At 51.6% G+C, this 16,993-nt stretch overlaps 1 protein-coding gene across 5 annotated transcripts in view; it reads left to right on the plus strand.

Annotated features, from left to right (window-relative positions):
- The window catches only part of FAM110B (family with sequence similarity 110 member B), a 133,177-nt gene extending 124,081 nt beyond the window's left edge, over window positions 1-9,096 (plus strand). For all 5 annotated transcript variants that reach the window (XM_067017331.1, XM_067017332.1, XM_067017330.1 and 2 more), the window contains one exon: window positions 7,284-9,096. In XM_067017331.1, the coding sequence (XP_066873432.1) occupies window positions 7,603-8,715 (1,113 nt within the window). In that variant the 5' untranslated portion in view covers window positions 7,284-7,602 and the 3' untranslated portion in view covers window positions 8,716-9,096. The remainder of the gene's footprint in view (window positions 1-7,283) is intronic.
- Window positions 9,097-16,993: the final 7,897 nt, after the last annotated feature.

Genomic DNA, 16,993 nt, shown 5'->3' on the forward strand with positions numbered 1-16,993 from the left:
CCAAATGCAGTGCCATTACTTTCTTTTTTTTTTTTTTTTTTTTTTGCGGTACGCGGGCCTCTCACTGTTGCGGCCTCTCCCGCTGCAGAGCACAGGCTCCGGACGCGCAGGCTCAGCAGCCACGGCTCACGGGCCCGGCCGCTCCGCGGCACGTGGGACCCTCCCGGACCGGGTCACGAACCCGCGTCCCCCGCATCGGCAGGCGGACTCTCAACCACAGCGCCACCAGGGAAGCCCCATTACTTCCTTTAACCTACAGAACTAAGCATTTAATTTAGGGAAACATCTTGCTTCTAAATATAATTTTCACGATGGCCACAACATTGTTAACTATTTGCGATGCGTATTAGGGAGACGACAACTTTCCTTCCGAAGCCCTGCTGGTTACAATCGCCTCAGGCAGAGGGAGGACAGATGTGCGAACGTGCACAGCTGGCTTGGAGGGGCTGCCGCCGTTCTGTTTGGCTCAAGCCCGGGGTGCAGAGGAGGAAGCGAGGGAAGATTAGACTAGAGCGTGTGCTTCTTGCCCACACACCACGTGTCAGCAGTCAAGCAGGAAGCCCGGAATCTTCCTCAGCAGCTCCCTCACCCTCCACAACCAGACCGACACCAAGTTCGGCCCGGTGCAGGTCTTAGGCATCTCTTGGAATTGTCCACACTTCTCTCTGTCCCCAAAGACCCCCTCCTCATTAGGGTGACGTGAATGAGAAGTGCCTCTGTGCCCTCATTTAACCTTCTCAAGTGCCCCACATAGGTAGGTGGTATCATTACCCCCATTTTTAGAGATGGGAAACCCGAGGCCCCGGGATAGAGAAGTGACCTACCCAAGGCTACTCAGCCCTTATGGGGCCGTGCCCAGGGGGCCACCGCCCAGGCTCACTGCCTCTCCCTCCCCTGGGCAGCGCTGCCCAGCCTCTCTGCAGCTGCTCTTGCTTCCCCTCTCGTCCTGGTCCCTCCCCACAGCCAGGGGAGTTCTTAGAACCACAGACCTGACCCTGTCACTGATGCAGGATCCCCCTCTAGGGCTCCCCCATCGCTCTGCGTGAAATCCAAAGTCTGGCGGCCCCAGCCTCACCCCAGCAGGCCTGTCCCCGTCCCCCCGCCACCGGCACTCTGCACCGGCTGTCGGCTGTGTTTCAGGTTTCTTGAATGAACCACGAACTCAGTGGGGAGCTCCCCTGAGGATGGGCGCCCTACGTCCTGCCTTTACTCCCTTTCTTCCCTCCTGCTCTGTCATCTGACTCCCGAGAAGTGGTTGGTGGGGAAGTGCATTGGTGACAGTCCTGCCACACTGATCAACACTGTTTAATTAATACTCACTGTATGTATTTCGAATACTTTTTTCTAAATTGCCATGACTTTCCTGTTTCTTTACATGTTACACATAATGGCTCAGTCACTAGGTACTACTAATTGATTGATTCAACCCAGCCGACAACTCAGTAAGCTGAATTAGACTCAGCACTCTTAGATTTTGAGTGCTTTTCTCTTACATTTGTAAAGAATTCAAAGTTAACGGTGTAATCTGAGCCTGCATTCTTACTTCAGTTATAAGGAGGTTTCTCTGCTCTTAAATGGGAAAAACCAAGAATACAGTTATGAAGGTGGACCCAGTCAAGTTGGAATCTTATGGCTAAAGTCAATAAGCACAGATGCTGTTCCCCAAAAAATCAGAAAGCAACATGGGACAAGTTTACCCAGATTGTAAATGTTTTGTGATCCGTAACTAGAAGAATCAATCCTTCCAGAGCTCTTATTAACCTCAAAGGTAAATTGCTTCTTTTGCTCTTTGCCTCCAAGAGTGTTTGAGCGGGGGCTTCCCTGGTGCTGCAGTGGTTAAGAATCCGCCTGCCAAAGCAGGGGACACGGGTTTGAGCCCTGGTCTGGGAAGATCTCACATACCGCAGACAACTAAGCCCATGCGCCACAACTACTGAGCCTGCGCTCTAGAGCCCGCGAGCCACAACTACTGAGCCTGTGAGCCACAACTCCTGAAGCCCACGAGCCACAGCTACTGAAGCCCACGCGCCTAGAGCCCATGCTCCGCAACAAGAGAAGCCAGCGCAATGAGAGCCACAACGAAGAGTAGCCCCCGCTTGCCGCAACTAGAGAAAACCCGTGTGCAGCAACGAAGACCCAGCGCAGCCAAAAAAAAAAGAATGTTTGAGCGGAAAGCATTTTCAAGCTCACCGAATTCAACACATTCATTTTCATAGAAGAGATCCAGACACCGAGATGTCAGGTGACTCAGAGTGGAATTAGACTCCCTCTTTAAAGCAGTATTCCACCTTTCTCCTGCCATAACACATGAGAAATGACCAGTTTTCACATATTTGAGAAACTTCCACAGGTGAATCTGGGATTCTGTTCATTCCCAGGGTGCTTGCTGTAACCGCAGGACTCTCTTCCTGCCTGGAATGTAAAGATCAATTGGGCCTTAATTGTCTCTCTTTACCGGAAGCACATGGCCCACGGTGTTTTCTCTGATTGAATCTTAAAATCAAGAGACACCACACAGAAATCTGGGTTTGCTGTGTCAACTGCGAAAGCCATTCCCCGCGGCAGCCCCGTAGCTGGAGGCCCCTTCACACAGGCCACAGTCACTGTGATCCGACTGACCTCGGAGGCACCGAGGCTCACGTTGCCTGGGTTACAGGAAATTGGCTTTACGCCGCTTTCACGCAAACTGTGTGTAGGGCGGCTCACTTTCTATCCCTCACCCTGCCCCCAGGGTTGTAAATGCTCCGAAGCCGGCGCGCTGCGTCTCCCCGGCGGTACCCGTCAGCCCGGGTCCTGCTCTCTACCTAACGGCCCCCACGGGCAGCTGGCAGATTTGAAGTTAGACGGATCCAGGCCACTATGGTTTTGGAAGTTTCACTTCTCCGGGATTGCGGTTTCCACGTCCCCAAAGCCCCAGACTTTTACTCATGTAAGAGACAAGAAAGCCCGGCTCACGTTCTCCGTGCCAGCCTCTAGCACCGACTCCCATGCTCGCTGGTACAGCAGTGAGATTCCTTCCATTTCCTCTTGCCACTCAAAGGCTGGACCGGCTTCCCGGGCATCACCTGGCATCTGGTGAGAAGTGCAGAGTCTGGGGTGTCCAGCAGATCCCCGGATGCACAGGCTCATTCAAGTTTGAGAGGCGTCCCTAGAGCCAGCAGGAGTCACCGTGTCTTTGCCCCTGTGTCCTCTGCCCCTGGCTGGCTCTGTGCCCCATCAGCCCTCCCCATGCAGACAACATGACCCCTCTGGCCCTGCTCCTCCACCGGGAAGCAGCTGCTGGGGGAACTCTGCCCACGACGACCCCCGCCCGGGCTGCTGTTGAGCTCACGTTGCCCTGACTCCACGGGCCGCTCTCTCCCTCGGTCCTGCCACGTTTTTTTCTCCAATCCATTTTATGCTTTCACGAAATTTTTTAATGGATATTCAGTGGGGTAAAATGTAGGCAAAATGGTCTGTGAATGGAAGCTTCCGTCAGGCTTGTGTTCTCTCTCCTTAGCCCTCCATGAGGGACCAGGCAGGGCCGGAGAATGACTTTTGCTGATGAAACCTCACGTGGCTGAGGTCGAATTTTCCTGAAACAAGATGAAGAGGCATAGAGGCCCCCTCAGGCCTGCTCCCACCGGTGCCCGGGCCTGGGCGAGGCCGCCATCATTAGAGGACCACGTGCCTGGTACTCCCTGAACACAGGCCGTGGTTATCATGTTTGTGGCATCACGAGGTAGCTCCAGGTCTCCAGGTGTCTTGAATGTACCTGGTCTGCGTCACACCAAAGTCTACACTCCAAAACTCTGGGTGGGTCTGTACAGCTCCATCCCTGCCAACACTGTTTGAATACCAAAAAGTAAAAGGGCAGGGCTTCCCTGGTGGCGCAGTGGTTGAGGGTCCGCCTGCCGATGCGGGGGACGCGGGTTCGTGCCCCGGTCCGGGAAGATCCCACGTGCCGCGGAGCGGCTGGGCCCGTGAGCCATGGCGCTCACGAAGAGCCATGTGCCTGCGCGTCCGGAGCCTGTGCTCTGCAACGGAGGGGCCACAACAGTGAGAGGCCCGCGTACCGCAAAAAAAAAAAAAAGTAAAAGGGCAGGGCTTCCCTGGTGGCGCAGTGGTTGAGAGTCCGCCTGCGGATGCGGGGGACGCGGGTTCGTGCCCCGGTCCGGGAGGATCCCACGTGCCGCGGAGCGGCTGGGCCCGTGAGCCGTGGCCGCTGCGCCTGCGCTTCCGGAGCCTGTGCTCCGCAACGGGAGGGGCCACAACAGTGAGAGGCCCGCGTACCGCAAAAAAAAAAAAAAAAAAGTAAAAGGGCAGAAGTTAAGGATTCTATCACAATTAACAGAAGGAGCAGCCTTTGCCACCTTCGTTATTTCTGAAGTAGTGCGCTGGCGAAAACAGGTAGAAAACCTCAACTGTACCGTATTATCATCCTGTAGCACCCAGCCAGTTCCTACAGCTTTTTCCGTGGCTTTCAAGCCTCCTACTAAGACGCTTTCCTCCCCACCTCCAGGAGTTTAGATTAGAGCGTTTCAGCCGTGACCACGGTCATTTCTAAACATCACCCGGGTGTTGACAGTTATTAGGGAAGTTGAGAACGACAAAGGAAAGACAGACGCAAGAGGGGTAGCAACAGAAAGGAAACGGAGTGTAAATCAGTTACAAATAATTACTGTTTTTCTAACATAAACTCTCACGCTGGTTTTGTGTCTAGTAACTGCTTCCTCAGGTGGATGGCGTGCAAAATGGGGGTGCCTGGAGGGGCCGTCCTCTGGCTCCTCTGGGCAACGCTCTTCACCCATTCTCAGGCCTCCTTTTCCGTGAAGACAGAAAGCAGGGCGGAAGGTAGACGAGCTTCCTGGGAAATGCTCCCTAGAAAAGAAGCCTGGGAGTCCTCGGTCCTGAGAGGGCAGAGAGATGACTTTACTGAGTCCTGAGCAGCACCGAAGTCCCCCTGGACAGACAGCTCGGCACGCTGGGAAGTCGGTCAGCAGCGGTGGCCGTGTGGGGCTTCCGGTCCGAATAGGATGGAATTAGAGAAGAACACGGTGGTGCGGGCCAGCGGGAGCTTTACCGCCCGTGACCATCACGTGGTAACCACAGCTCATCACGCGAAGGGCCTTCTCCTAAGGGCGGTGAATGCCGGAAGCGCAGACGAGCTCACCGGCCGGTATTCCCATGGGCCTCTTTTGCAACTGGAAATAACCCGCTGGTCCTTAGGCACAAAGGTCACAGGCACAGATTTCCGTGGTGTCCTTCCCTCCGCCTGTGAACCTTCCGGCGCTGTCCCCTCCGTGGGCACGTTTTGGAAGCTGCAGAGGTAACCAGTGAGGATGTTATATGCGCTCGGGAGAAACAAGGCCTATCCTGGGGGCTCTCGGGTGCCCCGGGGCTGAGCCAGCGGGGCTGCCTCAGAGCCCGGGCTCCGCTGCCTGCTCTGGCTCCAGCCCCCTCCTGGAGGACCAGGCTTGTCCTCCGGGTGACATGTATGTACCCAGGGTGGATGAGCAGACCCGAGGATCTGCAGAGAAATCCTCACTCCTCCTGTGGTATTTCATTCAGAATATGTTCAAAGAAACAATCTTACTTCATCTTCATGAGAGGAGGTGATTTTTTGTTGTTGTTGTTGTTTTTGCGGTACGCGGGCCTCTCACTGTCGTGGCCTCTCCCGTCGCGGAGCACAGGCTCCGGACGCGCAGGCGCAGCGGCCACGGCTCACGGGCCCAGCCGCTCCGCGGCACGTGGGATCCTCCCGGACCGGGGCACGAACCCGCGTCCCCTGCGTCGGCAGGCGGACTCTCAACCCCTGCGCCACCAGGGAAGCCCAGGAGGTGATTATTTAAACTAAATTGAAGTGGAGGTGATTTTTTAAACTAAATTGAAGTATCATAATAGAGCCGCACAATGAAAGGAAACCATTACGGAGGAATGGCCTTGGGTCTTCTTACATCTTGCATAGGAAAATATTTTCATTAGAACGAATCCTTTTGCAGATTACCAAAATGGTCTCTAACAAAACATGACGGTGGGTGTACTTCACAGATTAAGAGTTTTAAAAGATATTAAGGAAAAAATATCAGCCCCTCACCCCAAGCTTATTTGAAGACACTTCATTTTCTTCCCGTGAGAGCAGATCATTTTATAGTAATACCGATTTATTTTGTAAATTAGTTATTTGAGAGGTTAGTTGACTACATGATTCTCTGAGTTCTCCTAATTACAACCAAAGATGCCGAAGAGGTCTTTCACCAGCGCTTTGGAAGGCTGATGCGTCTGTCACTGCTCCCTGCCAGCAGTGATCAATGTTTCACGGTTACACTCTACGTAGAAAGCTTCCCTCAGGATTTATATTGGGAGTATTGATGAGTGTTTCCTTATAGTGGGCTTGGGGGGGGGGGGTGTGTGAGGGAGTCAAGTTGCTCAGAAAGCCACAAATAAGCCCCATGGATGCTTACCTGTTCTGCAAGTTTTTTCCATAAAGTAACATATTTAGGTGTGATTGACACCTTAAAATTGTGTTCTTAGTTCTCTCGGGGATCTGGGAAGGTACATACCACAAAGAAACTTGACTCTGTTCACTGTGTGAAAACTCCGTGGAGCATTTATAATCAGCGTGTCTATTTATATGGTTAATCTAGAAGTACTTCTAGGTTTTTTGTCTGGTTTTTGTTTGTTTTAGTTAAAAAATAAGCTTGTGTTTAATGGGTTGAACTTCATACACATTCCATGCGCAGGAGAATGTGTTTTCAAATATCTTGGTTGGCAAAAATAAGATAAACATGTTGACGCTTAAAAAAATCTTTTCGTGTTTACTGCCGTTTCTTGCCCATCTTTTCAGTTTTTGAAGAGTTGGGTGCTTGTTGGAGTGTTAGGAGAGATTGATAGAAGTCTGAAGGTTTGCTTCCTTGCAAAAGAGATACATTAGACGCCACCGATGCTGTAGCCTGAAGCAGCAAAGGGATTCTCAGGAACCCAGCGGCATTTCATGAACTGGGAACGACCCGCATTTCTGCACTCGCCTAGCGTTTCCGGGCTTTGGGTATAAGTGATGCGAGCCGGGCGTGATCGGGAGGCGGGCCTCCCCGCTGGGAAGGCGGCGGGAGGAGCTGGCGCGTGGGAAACCTCTGCCGCCCTTTCTCGGAGCGCGGGGCGCGGGCCTCGTGCGGCCGCCGGGATCGCCTCCCTCCCGGGCGGGCGGCGGGGTGCCCCGGGGCGGGGGCGCGCGGCTCCGCTGTTACTGCAGCCGTGATGTCACTGGCCCATCCTAACCCGCGGTTGGTTGTTGTGTGTTTCAGCTCTGCCTGCAGTCGAACACAAAGACCTGGAGGAGACTCCCACATCCTCCGGGGAGGAGAAAGGAGGCGGCGAAGCAGCTGAAAGGCGCTTGGGGCTTGGGGCCTTTCCGCACCGGGCGGCCGGCGCGGCGGCGAGGGAACTAGAGCCGCGGGCCGGTGGAACGAGCCGGGAGATGAGGCGCTGCCGCCGCCGCCGCCGCTGACACCCGCTTCCGGACCGCCCGCCGCCCTCTGTGCCGCCCGCACATGTGTCTGCCCGGCGCATCCGGAGGCGCGCAGACGAGCATCCACCACGGCCGCCGGGGAGAGAGCGCCCGCCATGCCCACGGAGAGCCTACAGACAGGTAGCATGGTGAAGCCGGTCAGCCCCGCCGGCACGTTCACGTCGGCCGTGCCCCTGCGCATCCTCAACAAGGGGCCCGACTACTTTCGCCGGCAGGCGGAGCCCAACCCCAAGCGACTCAGCGCCGTGGAGCGGCTGGAGGCCGACAAGGCCAAGTACGTCAAGAGCCAGGAGGTCATCAACGCCAAGCAGGAGCCCGTGAAGCCGGCCGTGCTGGCCAAGCCCCCCGTGTGCCCGGGCGCCAAGCGCGCGCTCGGCAGCCCCACGCTCAAGGGCTTCGGCGGCGGCGCCAAGAGCGAGGGCGGCGCGCCGCGCGAGACCCTGAAGCTCGAGATCCTCAAGAACATCCTCAACAGCTCGGAGGGCTCGAGCGCGGGCTCGGGCCACAAGCACGGCGCGCGGAACTGGCCGGCGCCGCGCGCCGACGCGGCCGAGCTGCACCGGCACTCGTTCGCCGAGTCGCTGCGCGTGCGCCCCACGCCCGGCCGCGGCAGCCCGCAGGAGGGCGGCTCGCACGTGGGCCGGCGGCCGCTCGAGCCCGCCCCCGACTCCTTCCTGCACGTGTCGCACAGCTCCTCGGACATCCGCAAGGTGACGGGCGCCAAGCCCCTGAAGGCCATCCCGTGCAGCAGCTCCGCCCCGCCGCTGCCCCCCAAGCCCAAGGTCGCCGCCCCGGCCGCCGTCAGGTCCCCCGAGGCCGAGGCGGCCGAGCCGGCCTGCGGGGTGGGCCGGAGACCCTCGCTCCAGCGGTCCAAGTCGGACCTGAGCGACAGGTACTTCCGGGTGGACGCCGACGTGGAGCGCTTCTTCAACTACTGCGGACTGGACCCCGAGGAGCTGGAAACCCTGGGCATGGAGAACTTCGCCCGCGCCAACTCCGACATCATCTCCCTCAACTTCCGCAGCGCCAGCATGATCAGCTCGGACTGTGAACAGTCTCAGGACAGTAACAGTGACCTTAGAAACGATGACAGTGCCAATGACCGGGTGCCCTATGGCATCTCCGCGATCGAGAGAAACGCTCGCATCATCAAGTGGTTGTATAGCATCAAACAAGCCAGAGAGTCGCAGAAGGTGTCCCACGTGTAAGAGGAGGAAGCGCGCGCAGCGGAGGGAGGGGGGGGTCTCTGTCCGTGCCTCGGCAGTTACGGAGCTTGTGAGGTCTCCTGGCAGTGTTGTGAGCTTCTCCACTCTCTTTGTGTTGCTTGTTGTGCAATGTCTTTCGAGTTGCATGCCCGCCAACGTGGGGACTGACCTGGCGTCCTCCTCGGCCACCATCGCTGCAGAACCTGGCCGATCGCTCGTCATCCGCCAAAAGTTCCAGGCCAGATTCACACTAGGGCTTCGATCTTCAGCAAAACTGTTTACAAGGAAAACGGTATACAACTTCTTCAATATTTATGTGGTTCCTGTGTTTTTATATCCCGCGCTATGGTGTCTTAATTAAAAGTTTTATCCACTGGCTTTTAAGTTGGGAGTAGCATCTTTTTGAAATTAAAAAAAAAAAAAAAGCCAATCTGCCTACACTGGAGACCGAAACAGTGGGAAAATAAATGGGGTCTGCTTACCAAACAGATAGTGACTGACCCAAGAGAGAACCGGGCTGGGCTTTCTGAGGAAGAAAGTGGGGACCCCGGTGTTAATCCTGTGGGTATTGACATCCGCTCGCCACGTACTCAAGTAAGGGTTGGGGCGACGGCGCTACGTACGTTTTGTGTCAGATTCGGTGTGTAAAATGTTGGTGGTTCTGTGTAATGCTGACCCCAAGGAAAGACAGTCAGATACAATGAAGGTGATTAAATCCGGAGGTTGGGTGTTGGCGGAGTTTGCTAATATTGTTCTGATTTAGGTTGATTCAGAAATTTCCACTGTTAATCTGTTGCCAGAATGGCCACCCTAGAGCTGATACTGAATGTCTTTTTTTTTTTTTTTTTTTAAGTTGGTTTTTTGGTCAAGAACTAATCCCATGCGGATTCTCTTCCATCCCTTGTTGTTGTTGATAAAGGGAGAGGGGAGTGGGGTTGGGCAGGTGGGAGCTATCTGAAGACACGAACACAAACGGAAATGCCAGCCATATCGGTATAGAGCCTCCCATTCACAAGTCAATACCTTTGGTAGCTGAACCAGATCTGGGCACAGCATGACTGCGCCCTCGCGCATGTGTTAACCTGTCGGGCTGTGGACCTCTGTTACGCTCTAGGAAACTAGAAACACTACTCCAGGTAGCTTTAACAGCCTGCGGTCCCTAGCGCTGCATATCAGCTTGTTCCTTTGCCCCCATAACCTGTCCTCCAGGTGGTCTGGTTAGGTGTCCATCAGCTGCTGCAGCAGAGAAGTCCACCTGCGATGGCCAGCTTCCTTGCTCTTGTATACACGCTCCGGAGCCCCCAGCAGCACTGCCTTAGGCTTCGTCAGCTCATAGGACACTTTTATGGTGTAAATGCTGTAAGACTTTGTACATACTTCAATTGTTATGAAATCTTTAAGAAGAAAAAAAGGAAAAGTGACTCTAATAAATAGCTCTGGTGCAGGCACTCATGGTGGTGGTTTCTTTGTCCTTTCCTTTGCTCCCTCCATGGAACTTTCACCTTGGACCGTGAGCCAGAAGTAGATTTTTGATGGTCTTGAAGGAGCAGCGTTTCATTCAGTTCTTTTCGCCATGACACAATTACTCTGAACAGCCGTGTTCTTCATTGTAGTTAGAGCAACGTGCTTTTTGCTAAAATAGTTTCATCGAGGTTCCTAAAATATGCTGCTGCTGCTTTACTTAGTTCACACTTTCGGCATTTTTATCTTTTCTTAAATATCAGAATTTTTCACGTCTTCCACCAAACTCTTCAGTTGTAAATATTTGTGAGTTCTGACGGTAGAGACATACTTTTGAAATGTATAGCGTTGTTCTTATTTGTACAAGTCCAATGTCATTAACATTACATGTGTTCCGACACTGGTCCACTCGTTCATTCATTCATCCATTCCTCTTTCAAAAGGGCGTTCGCTGAGTGATTCCCTTTTCAGGCCTCACCGTTGACCCGGCACTGCTGTGGCCAACAACACAGTGTTTGCCTCAAGGAACTTAGATTTTCACTTTTACTTTTAAGAGGAGAATCACTCCTCTCAATGGACATGTCTTACCTCCTGTTATTAGGACATTGAGTATTCAACAGGTGTTTAATGAATCAAGTTATTTGAAGATTAACATTTCTCTTAAAGTGCCATATAACATGTAAAAGTAAAAGAAAGGATTATTTTTAGTTTCAGAAACAGAAACGATGGTTCCCAACTCTTAACCGTTCACAAACGTTTTCCTTTTGAAAATCAAATTTGGTTCCTTGACTCTCCACTGGTTTTGAATTTTTCTGGTTCTCTGCTTAACTTCTAGTTCAACTAGAGCTCTACTTTCCATAAGAAAGACTTTGAAATACTGCTATGAGTGGTGATAGTACAATGCATTCAAGATAATAGGATGGAAGTTTTATATTTTTATATACACACACACGTTTTCTTCCCTCACCATTTGGATAGAAATGTGGCCATTTAAAAGATTCATGGCTCAGCATTTATATATCCATCTCTTTGTGGGGCTATTGAAATACTAAAGATAGATGTTATTTTCCTAAGGTAACTGGCTTCGGGGGCAGATGAGTACTTGGCGAATTTAATATCCCTGCCTATACTGATTTGGTTTGAATCTCCCAACACTCCGAAACCACCTTTAATCTGTGTTCCAACAGAGCTGGAAATCACCCCACTATAGTTCAGTCTAATCTTCTGGGGCCTCTATACCATGGAAAAATGTGAGGCTTTGGGTTCCTATGGAAGATGGGAGTTCATTATTTTCTTTTTGTTCTTGACATTAGAGTTTCTATAAAGACAATTTCAAATGCTTAATATTAAATCCTGAGAGTAAGACATTTCCTAATCGTGAAGTCCTCTTTGCAAAATGCTCACTTTTGTAGCTCATGGGATTAAGTATCTTGAGTGTGTGTGTGTGTGTGTGTGTGTGTGTGTGATGATACTCTTGGTGTGAATATACGGCTGTCATATAGTTCAGCCCACTTTTATTACCCCACACAATGCAGAGTGACACAGGATTGCACTAGATGGCTCTGGAGACTGGTCATTTCTTTTTTCAAACCACCATGTCTTAAGACAGTCCTTCCGTATCCACCGCCTCTGCCATTGCCATAGTTCAGGCTCTCATCTTCTCTTAACTGCACTGTTGTTCCTCGAACTCTCTAACTGGAATTCCCCCTCCCCACAACCAGCCTCTTCCCATCCCATTTCATGCCAGGGATATCATATTCAGCTCTGGTGATGTCACTCCTCTATGCAAAAACATCCTCCAGCTTGAATAAGTTGCCGATAGGATAAATCCTAACTTTCTGACAGAGAAAGTCAGGCATTTCCCTCTCAGACCTCATCTTCTGTGTCCCCTTCAGCCACCCAGCCTAGGCCTCTAGGCTCCAACCAAAGAGAAGTTTCCTCTGGGGACTTTTTACCACTGCATCAGTGATCTATGGCTGTGTAACAAATTTCCCCAGTACTCAGCAACTTAAGGCAATAAATATTTATTATCTTGGTTTCTGTGGATCAAGAATCCTGGAGTGGCTTAGCCAGTTGGTTCTGGCTGTGTACTGACCAGAAGATGCACTGGGGAAGGAATAAATGGGTGAAGGGTGCTCCAGAGGAATGGAAGAGATTCTTCACTGAGAAAGGATGACTCCCCTCACCACGATTTTTTTTTAATATAAATTTATTTATTTATTTATGTCTGTGTTTGGGTCTTCGTTGCTGCGTGCGGGCTTTCTCTAGTTGTGGCGAATGGGGGCTACTCTTTGTTGCGGTTCACGGGCTTCTCACTGTGGTGGCTTCTCGTTGTGGAGCACAGGCTCTAGGCACGCGGGCTTCAGTAGTTGTGGCTCGCGGGCTTCAGTAGTTGTGGCTCGCGGGCTCAGCAGTTGTGGTGCACGGGCTTAGTTGCTCCACCCCATGTGGGATCTTCCCGGACCAGGGCTCGAACCCGTGTCCCCTGCATTGGCAAGCGGGTTCTTAACCACTGCGCCACCAGGGAAGCCCTCACCGTGATTTGTGAAATGTCCACCCTCCTTGTCCACTTAGTCCTAGAAGATGACAGAGAGTCCTGCCGGCTTCCACTCTGCTGTCCATGAGCTGCCCCGCCAGGGGCCAGAGGCTCGGCAGCTGCGCATTTGGCTCTGGACAAGTCAGGTGCACAGAGGGTTTCTCGGGTGTTCAGCTCCTGCCCTTGCTTTGGCAGAAACCCAGCGGAAGGAAAGTCCAGAGGGAGAGGGACCTCCACAGCCCTTTGGAACCCCCTTCCTTCAATAACTGAGACCCGCCTGCCTAAAAGTCTGCCTCCACCCCCCCCCACCTCGTGTGAAATTCGAGGAAACCAGCTGATGTGTGTGTCCTCTTCGGGGCTCTGTGACAGCACCGAGGGCTCTTTGGGGAGCATCAGGATGAGGTGTGAGGAGCGAAAATCCAGAGAAGACGAGGCTGCTCTTGTCCTGGCGAGCAGGACAGCAGGCAAGGCCTGATGGGGGCCAAACACGTCACTGACGGGCATTTCACGCACCAGCTGCCCGAGCGAGTTTTACTTGGGGAAAGCAATGAAGTCTATAAAAGGATTCTTCTCTGAATGGAAGGAATCTCCTTAAAACCTTCAGGTTGTCAGAAGCTGGCCGAATTCAGTGTGGCCAGGTACATGCCATGTACAAAGCTCCAAGGATGATGATAATGATGATACAGTCTTTCACTAGCTGGGCATTTCATTCACTTCACATTCGTGAAACAGCTACCGGGATGACTTCGACGCAACGCTAAGCCCGTTGTCTCATCATCTTATGTTACTCTCACAAGAACTTTGGAAACAAATTAGAATCCATTCTGCTGATGAGAGATCTGAGGCTTAACCAACTTCTCGAAGGCACACATCCAGTAAGTGGAAGAAGTGAAATGAAAACCCAGGTTAATAAAGCACGTCCTAAGACTCATTCCACAATGAATTTTTAGCATTTAGGGTGGCAGGAGCCATTTTTACTCCTTCGCAGTAAGTCACCTTGCAGAATGTTTCTCAGAAGCTTAAAATACCATTGCATATCCTGGTTTGTGATTTTCCGTGTACAGGGAGTGACGCAAAACTCTTCATCATATTCGATCACATCAGGACTGAAGCTTCTGGGTTCTTCTGAGAGACGTTAGTGACCCACTGTCTCCCTCCAACTCAGTTTGCAGAGGAAGAAACAGATGCAGAGAAATAAGGCGGTGGGTCTCGGGCAGGGCTGAAGAGCGGTCAGGTGGCAGATGGGGGTAGAGCAGAGGAGCCTGGTGCCCTGGCACCTCCACTAAGTACCAGGCTCAAGAAGCAGCAGGACTGGGCACCACTAACAATTCCATCATGCGACGTGATTACCATAAACTCTGTTGTTCCTACGCTGTGTTCCTTGTCTCAAAAACTATCAGATATTTAAAGGAATTTCAATTAGGAGGCTTTCTGTTAACATACAGTAACTATTTATTAATTAATCCTAGCAGATGTAAAATACTATTAAAAGGTGAAGAAATTTCTCTAGGGACGTTATGGGCAATTTTGGAAATAATTACCACTATTTTAATATTAGTGTAGTGCCTCACCCTCCATTGATGCCCTGTGTTCCTCAAGAGCTTAGGAACCATCGGACTTGCCTGGTGGCGCAGTGGTTAAGACTCCGCCTGCCAATGCAGGGGACACAGGTTCGAACCCTGGTCCAGGAAGATCCCACATGCCACGGAGCAAGTAAGCCCATGCGCCGCAACTACTGAGCCTGCGCTCTAGAACCTGCAAGCCACAACTACTGAGCCCGCATGCCACAACTACTGAAGCCCGCGTGCCTAGAGCCCGTGCTCCGCAACAAGAGAAGCCACCGCAACGAGAAGCCCGCGCACCGCAACGAACTGTAGCCCCCGCTCACTGCAGCTAGAGAAAGCCGGCGTGCAGCAACGAAGACCCAACACAGCCAAAAATAAATAAATTAATTAATTTTTTAAAAAAGAGCTTAAGAACCATCTTCCCAGGCCTGATGCCCCTGCCTCCTGTATCCCTTGGGGCAGACGTTGCCACCGTTTCCAGTATCCATACGCCTCTCCTCTGGGCTCACAGGAAGGTTGCGTTGTCACACCCCACGGCGTTAGGCATGGCCAATGAGCCATGAATGGAAGTGACACTTGTTATAGCTGGAGAGCCAGTCCCGGCTTTGCCATCTTCTCTTCCCCCAAACACGGCAGCCAACAAAATTCCTGAGAGCAGAGCTGCCATCAGGACCCTGAGTGACGACGAGCTCTGCCCGCGACGCAGGGGATGAACTTTGACCTTGTAAGCCACTGAGAGCTTGACGATTGTTTTTTTGTTTTTCTTTTGTTTTTTTGTTTTTTGTTTTCTGCAGCACAACCTAGCCCATCCTGACTCTTGCCTCAGGGGAAAACCAATACAGACGTGGTGGCAAATACATAAAAGACCACCATGGTATTCCAGCAGGGGGCAGAATCAAATGGCCAGGCTTAACACGTTATTTCTCAAAGTGTGCCCCCAAAACACATTTGAATTCCTTGAGGTTCTCAGTAAAAAGCAAATTCCTGAGCTCCACACCAGGTCTGGGAATCTGCTTTTTTTTTTTTTTACAAGTACCCTCCAAAAGATTCTTAGGCGTTAAAATTCCAGAGTCTCTACTTTCACCAATAATCAACTTTCAGTATTACTAACTAGAAAACTGGTGAAAATGCTACAGTTGCCAGATATTTGAAAATACCTTTGTTACAGTTTAGAATCATAGTTACAGCGCTAGCCTTTTGGAGTCTAATTTTCAGAAATGAAAAACACATTCAAGACTACCTGCCATAAACAGGACTAATTACTATAGTTCAAAACTCTACTGATTGGGATGGACAGGGGAAGGGGAACAAAAATCTAAGTCTGCAGCCATGATTTGCAACTTGACTCCCTCATTTGTCCCAAAGTTCGAGGAGTAGCATACATACCTTTTCTTTGCCAAAAAACAAAAGCTTACTTACCCCTTACGTGAAAATACCTAGTCAACACGGCGCTGCTGGGTAGTAACCATTGAAGGCCTCCCGGCCGACTGTCTCCAAGGCATAGCAACGCCTCCCACTTTTCACTGTGTGTGTGCTGACCTCTCGGCCGTGCGTTCACCATCCTGTTCTCTGACGGTCCTGTTCACTGGGGTAGAGAAAAAAAAAGGTAAAGCCACGCATGAGTGTAACTGCTCCCTCCACGGAGTCCAACTGCGGGGGCTCGTAACTGAGAACATACGGAATTTCAGCTGGGGAAGGAAAGTCCGACCGTGCCTGGCTTCACAGGTTTCACCTTCATAAGTGTAAATAAGTTTGAAGCTTCCGAGGATGTCTAGGCATCCCTAATCTTTTCCAGTGTTTTCTTCTCTTTGGATTTTTGTACTTTCTGCGCTTAAGTGAGTGTGTGTTCAGGTGCGTATATGCACACGTTGGATTTTCTTAAAGAATTTATTCCAGACAAGTGTGTGTGGAGGGTCACATCACATCACAGTTATTTCTTTAAATTAGAATCCTAGTGATTTGGGGAGGTCTGTTCAGAGGGATTTGAAATTCTATGCAGCCCAGCAGATAGTAAGGCTGATTTCAAGGTGAAAAGAAACTATTAAGCATCTTCTCTTCTTTAGCCCTGATTTGCTCTTAACCCTTTTTCCCAGTGATTGAGCTGCTTTTTCACACACTCAGTTGTAGGGGAAAAGAAAAACATGGAGAGCAAACGTCTTGCTTACTGAGAGGGCAAACCTACAGCTAATGCGGTGGCTGTAGTCCTGCTGGATGTTCCTCTTTCTGTCCCTGCACACGTGCCCGCCGGTAGGTTACCCCCCCGTGGGCAGGCACTTTTTCCCCCACTACTGGGTCACCGCTGTCGGCTGTGTATTGGGTGTAGGTGCTGGATGCCTGCTGGAGGAATGTGTGGTAGGGAGAAGCCAGGACCACTTTGGGAGTGTGATCTGAGAGGAGAGACCAGAAAGGCTCAGCAGGTGGCTCCATCAGCTGTGCCCGGTCTCTTCACTGGGCTCCCCAAACAGACATGCCGTCTGTCCTTCCCTGCGGCCGCCTCCGTCTCATTCCCCTGCCGGGAGTCGCTGGTCTGCTCTAGGCTCAAGGCCTGGCGCTACAGCAGCGAGCCCCCCAGAGAGAACGGCCACCCGCAAAGAGTTCTGGTCCCCTTGGAAAGTCAGTTACATAGAATGTTAGACAATGACGCATGTTTAGGAGAAAGGAATAAAACAGGGATGAGTGACAGGAAGTGGCCTTACTCAGGGTGACAGCTGAGCAAAGA

Source organism: Kogia breviceps, chromosome 17 (genome assembly GCF_026419965.1).
Source record: "Kogia breviceps isolate mKogBre1 chromosome 17, mKogBre1 haplotype 1, whole genome shotgun sequence".
Classification (NCBI taxonomy): Eukaryota; Metazoa; Chordata; class Mammalia; order Artiodactyla; family Physeteridae; genus Kogia; species Kogia breviceps.